This window comes from Diaphorina citri, unplaced genomic scaffold (assembly GCF_000475195.1).
Source record: "Diaphorina citri unplaced genomic scaffold, Diaci psyllid genome assembly version 1.1 scaffold1362, whole genome shotgun sequence".
In the NCBI taxonomy this organism is placed as follows: domain Eukaryota; kingdom Metazoa; phylum Arthropoda; class Insecta; order Hemiptera; family Psyllidae; genus Diaphorina; species Diaphorina citri.
Window position 1 is genome coordinate 88,402 of NW_007378788.1, and position 5,374 is coordinate 93,775.

The following is a 5,374-nucleotide window of genomic DNA, read 5'->3' on the forward strand; positions in this document are numbered from 1 at the left end:
GCTCTTCCGATCTGGAGAGAGAGATATTGAGGAGGAAGGGAGAGAGAGAGAGAGCGAGAGAGAGTAATATGATAGTGAGACATAAAAGAGGATGGAGATATCCTATATTCTGTGATGATCTACATTAGTGATATTACTGAAAAGCCGTAATAAGGACAGAAAGCTTTTTTCTCTCTCTCTCTCTCTCTCTCTCTCTCTCTCCTTCTTCCTTCCTTTCTCTTATATCGATCTCTTTCTATCATATCCTTTATATATATACTCGTATAAAAGGGTCCTTTATATATGTATCTCTCTTTCACTCTCTATCAATCTATCTGTCTTTCTCTTGTTATCACTGTAAAAAGAGCCATGTCATAACACACACAGAAAGAGAGAGAGAGAGAGAAAGAAAGAGATTGTTAGATAGAGAGGGAAGGAGAGAAGTAGAGAGACAGAACAAAGAGGATAAGTAAAAGGAGAGGGAGGATAAAAGAGAGAGAGAGAAAAGTTACAAAGAAATGGTTAGAAATTCTTGGCATCAACATCAAAACACGAGTTTCTTTCTCTCACTCTTTCCCTCTCTCTCACACTCACGTTCTCTCTCTCTCTCTCTCTCATTTCCTTATCTATTTGCCAAGATTGAGTCAATGTCTCAATGCCAGAGAGAGAGAGAGAGAGAGTCAAATAGAAAGAGACAAGAAGAGGAGAGAGAGAGAGAGGAGAGAGGAAGAGTGAGAGAGAAAGAGATAGAGAGAGAGAGTCCCTAGACATATAAATAACCGAGAAGACCTCAGAGACTCTCTCTCTCTTTCTCTTTCTCTCTCTTTCTCTTTCTCTCTCTCTCTCTTTCTTTCTCTCTCTCACTGAACACCCAACAGAAGCAAATCAGAAAACTCCTGTTCGACGGTACTGACGTGTCTTGTCTAACACCTGGAGAGCTGGGAAAATACATGTTTTTCGCTAATTTAGAGTGGTTGCAACCTTGACTATTTAATTTAGAGTGGTTGCAAAATATTGTTGGGGACAAATGGGACACGTTTTAGTTGTAGAACCATAACGACATCTGATTAGGCATTATTATTTGGGCTATAAATGAGGACTCTACAAAGTACAAAGTTTCATGTCCTCCTAGGACTACTGAACAAAAACCAATCTGGAGACAAAACCAGACAAGTTAGCCAAGTGAATTTTATTGACGTCTTGGATCACAAAAGAAACATTTGAAAAACACTGAGAACGGAATTTTTTCGATAGGTCTGGGATGAAAGGTATACCCCACTTTTAAAAATCATATTTCTGTGGGACGTATTGTCCCTTTAGGGGTGAAAGGGTTAAGTTAAACAACATATTTTGCGGTTCAAGCTAAACCGTTCAACCTTGATAAGTACTTCGATGTTTCAAGGTAAAGTTTAAACAGTTCGGGTTTTTACCTCTGAAAAACGTCAACCTCTCAACCGTACACCCAAGCATGTGCATAATATTGAGGGGTCTATTGAAGAGGGTCCAATAGAGTATACATACAGGGTGTACAACTTATTTTTTAAAAAAATATACAGAGTGAAAAAAGAAAATAATAACAAACTAAAAGAGATTTATAAATAAAAAATGAAAAAAATACCTAGATAGATCGCACATAGGTGAAGGTAAAAGAAGTAGATAATAAAAGTATCTCTTAGAAATTAGAACAAGGGGAAGAAGAAGAAGAAGGAGAAGGAGAAGAAGAAGGAGAAGAAGAAGGAGAAGAAGAAGAAGAAGAAAAAGGAGAAGAAGAAGAAAGTCATAGAAGAAGAGGAAGATCTCAAAGAAGACTGTAAAGAAAACCCAATGAAGACAGACAGAGACATGAAAGAGAACATTAATATTTTGGGGAAAAGAGAACATTAATATTTTGAGGAAAAGGTAGGAAATATTTTGACAAAATGGGAACCCTTAGAAAACCTCATCCCTCTCAATTTTTCACCTATCATATTTTCCCTTTTCCTGAGCGCTAGCGCCATTAGGTAGATGAAAAATCTGCGCTTCGCTTTACGCTTTCCATTTTAGTTAGTTTAGGATAGTGGGACCCGAATGTGGCCAGGGTGAAAACGGTGGGATGACCCACCGCTCGCCGAGCTTTTTTTCATTTTTTTTTTTTTTATTATTATTTTTTTCTTTTTTGGAATCAGGGGACCCCAAAACGGATATTTCCACCCATTTCCCGATTTTGAAAATTTGGACCGATTGCAATACTTTCTCATTACCTTGTATAGGTTCCCTATACGTAAAGGTAATAGAAAGTAAAAAAGGGGGTGGACCAAATGAGGGACCAATAACTAGTACACTTGCCATACCCATCTCTTTATTTTTATTTATTTTTTCTCGGTCTCTCCTCTCCGTCTCTTTCTCTCCTTGTCTCTCATCTCTGTCTTCTTTCCTCTTCCTCTTTTTATACTCCTTTATCTTACTTTTCGTTCTCCCCCTCATTCTCTCACCCCTTTCTTTTTTCCCCTCATTTCTCTCCTCCCTCATTTTTCCATATCTTTCTTTTCCTTCGTCCTTCCTTCAATTTCTCTCCCTTCTTTTGGCCTATTTTTCTCTCCCTCTCTTTCCTTCTCTTCCTTCTTTCGCTTTCCTCTCTCTTATTTTGCTCTCCCTCATTCTCTCGCCCTATTCTCTCACCCCTTTCTTTTTTCCCCTCATTTCTCTCCTCTCTCTTTTTTCCATATCTTTCTTTTCCTTCGTCCTTCCTTCAATTTCTCTCGCTTCCTTTGGCCTATTTTTCTCTCCCTCTCTTTCCTTCTCTTCCTTCTTTCGCTTTCCTCTCTCTTATTTTGCTCTCCCTCATTCTCTCGCCCTCTTTTTCCCCCCTTATTTCTCTCCTCCCTCTTTTTTCCATATCTTTCTTTTCCTTCGTTCTTCCTTCAATTACTCTCGCTTCCTTTGGCCCCGTTTTCTCTCTCCCATTCCTTCTCTTCCTTCTTTCGCTTTCCTCTCTCTCTTTTTCTTTCTCTCCCTCATTTTCTCACTCTTTCCTTTTCCCCTTTCTCTTTACTTTTCTCTCTCATTCCCTCTTTTTTCTTTATCTTTCTTTTCCTTCGTCCTTCCTTCAATTTCTCTCGCTTCCTTTGGCCCTGTTTTCTCTCTCCCATTCCTTCTCTTCCTTCTTTCGCTTTCCTCTCTCTCTCTTTTCTTTCTCTCCCTCATTTTCTCACCCTTTCCTTTTCCCCTTTCTCTTTACTTTTCTCTCTCTTTTCTCTCCTCCTTTTATCTCTCTTCCCATTCTTCTTTCTCCTTCTCCCTCCCACTCCTTATCCTTATCCCACCCCTCTTTACTTTTTTCTCTCATTTCTTTCCTCCCTCTTTCTCCCTTCTCTCCTCTCGTCTCTTCCATCTCTCTCATTTTTCTCCTCCCTTTTTCTCCCATATCTTTCTTTCCCTTGCGCCCTTCCTTCTTTCTCCTTCCTCTCTCTCTCTTTCTTTCTCCCCCTCATTTTCACACCGCTTTCTCCATTCCACTTCCTCTTCGTTCTGTTTCTCTTTCTTCTCTCTCCTTTTCTCTCTCTCGTTCTGTTCTGATTTTCTACTTCCGTCTAACCTGTCAACAACAGAACAGAAAGTCATTTCACCTGGTACCTATACGAATATATTGTGTAATTATGTTTTTAACCCGCCATGTTTAAGAAGAGAGAGAGAGAGAGAAAGAGAGAGAGAGGTTTGATAGAGGAACTCTAGCCAGCCTAGTTAGCTTAGTTGGTGGTGCGTCTGCCTTGTAAGCGCTAGGCCGCGGGTTCGATTCCCGCCCGGGGCCGATTTTATCGAATTAGGTGATTACGTAGACCTGAGCAGGCAAACCTTTGGTCAGCTACACATTATCAGACAGACCGATCGAATGTACCTGTCAGGTCTAACTGATAGTGAGTGGCCGGCCTAAGACTCGTGTGGTCCTGCCCATCCCGTAGTATGTCCCTCATGAGATGCGCGAGAAGAGACTTAATACTTCCCATTTAGGGAGCAAACTCCGTAGCCTATTGATGGGTATCACACTGGGCTTGCTCGTAGGAGGTCCCGGATTCGATTTCCGAGGTGCACTCAGCCTCGTGAGGACAATTGAGTACCTAAGTAAAAATTAATGAGACCGTTTAGATTTCGACTTACCGCCTTGTCGCCGAGCTGTTCGACGCGACAGTGGAGGAAAGCACTCTGGCCCACCGCGGTCGTTATGTTACGCGGCACGTTGAAATCGAAGTAGGGAAAAATGGTGGAGGTGGTGTTGTTGTGGATGATGCTAGACTGGATGGTGTTAGAACTAGTGTGGGAACTGTCCAGATGAGGAAGACCTGGAGAACAAAAGAAAAGACCAAATTAGGACCAAAAGACAAAGTGCAACAATCAAAAGAGAAAGTATCAAAACCATTAGAAAAAGTACCAAGACTTAAAAATAAACTACAAAAAACACGAAAGAAAAGGTACCAAACCTAAAAGGAAGTCATAGAAATATGAAGACTTGAAACAAAAAAGAGTGTAAAAATGTCCAAAATTGGAATCAAAGTGGAAAGGACCAAAACAACATCAACAAAGAAATTATGAAAACAAAATCATAGATATAAGGAAGATGGTGAAGAAGATCTGGACAATGAAACAAAATACAGAAGTTTAACAATAGAAACAACACAAAAATGGAATTATTTGAGGAAAGAAAGAACCAAAAGAGAAAGCAACAATATCAAAAGAACCAAAATGAAAAGAAAGTCATATGGCAAAGGAAGATGTTACCAGCAACAAATAAAGTGAGAGGGGTCTGAAAAATAGGTATTAGAGAAAAAAAAATTTACAAAATAGGTACATGAAACGAAAAAAAGCCCAGCCTATATAGTTAGCTTGGAAAGTAGCTCGGCAGCCCTCTGAACGCTAGGTCGACGATTCGATTCCTACCCCGGACCAACATCATGGTAACCAGATAGGTAGTTCCTAGAACGGCTAGGTAGTTCCTAGAACGGCTGGCTTTCTCCTATCCCGTGTACCCCCTCTCTTCGCTCTCGGAACGATAAGACCTCTCTGTAGTTACAGTTCCCTCTTTCAAACCTCTTCGAAGAATGTAAAGAGGGTTCCTGTTAAATGCATTAAACAAACTAAAAGTAGCGATAATTACCCACCATCTCTCTCTCTCTTTCTCTCTCTCCCTCTCTCTCTCTCGCTCTCTCTCTCTCCCTCTTTCTCTCTCTCTCTCGCTCTCCCTCTCACTCTCCCTCTATCTCTCTCTCTCGCTCTCCCTCTCACTCTCCCTCTTTCTCTCTCTCTCTCAATTTCTTATCTAAAATTTCTATTAAACCTTGTGTAAACCACAAACTACAACCTTCCTTCTCTCCTTCTCAATTTGATCTCTCTCTCTCTCTCTCTCTCCCTCCTATCTCTCTTT

General features: G+C 40.5%; 1 protein-coding gene across 1 annotated transcript in view; it reads right to left on the reverse strand.

Moving 5' to 3' along the window:
* LOC103515523 (zwei Ig domain protein zig-8-like) overlaps positions 1-4,295 on the reverse strand; it is a gene marked incomplete at its 5' end in the record, with an annotated part of 27,227 nt that extends 22,932 nt beyond the window's left edge. The window contains one exon of the mRNA XM_008480459.1: positions 4,114-4,295. Within this exon, the coding sequence (XP_008478681.1) occupies positions 4,114-4,295 (182 nt within the window). The remainder of the gene's footprint in view (positions 1-4,113) is intronic.
* Positions 4,296-5,374: the final 1,079 nt, after the last annotated feature.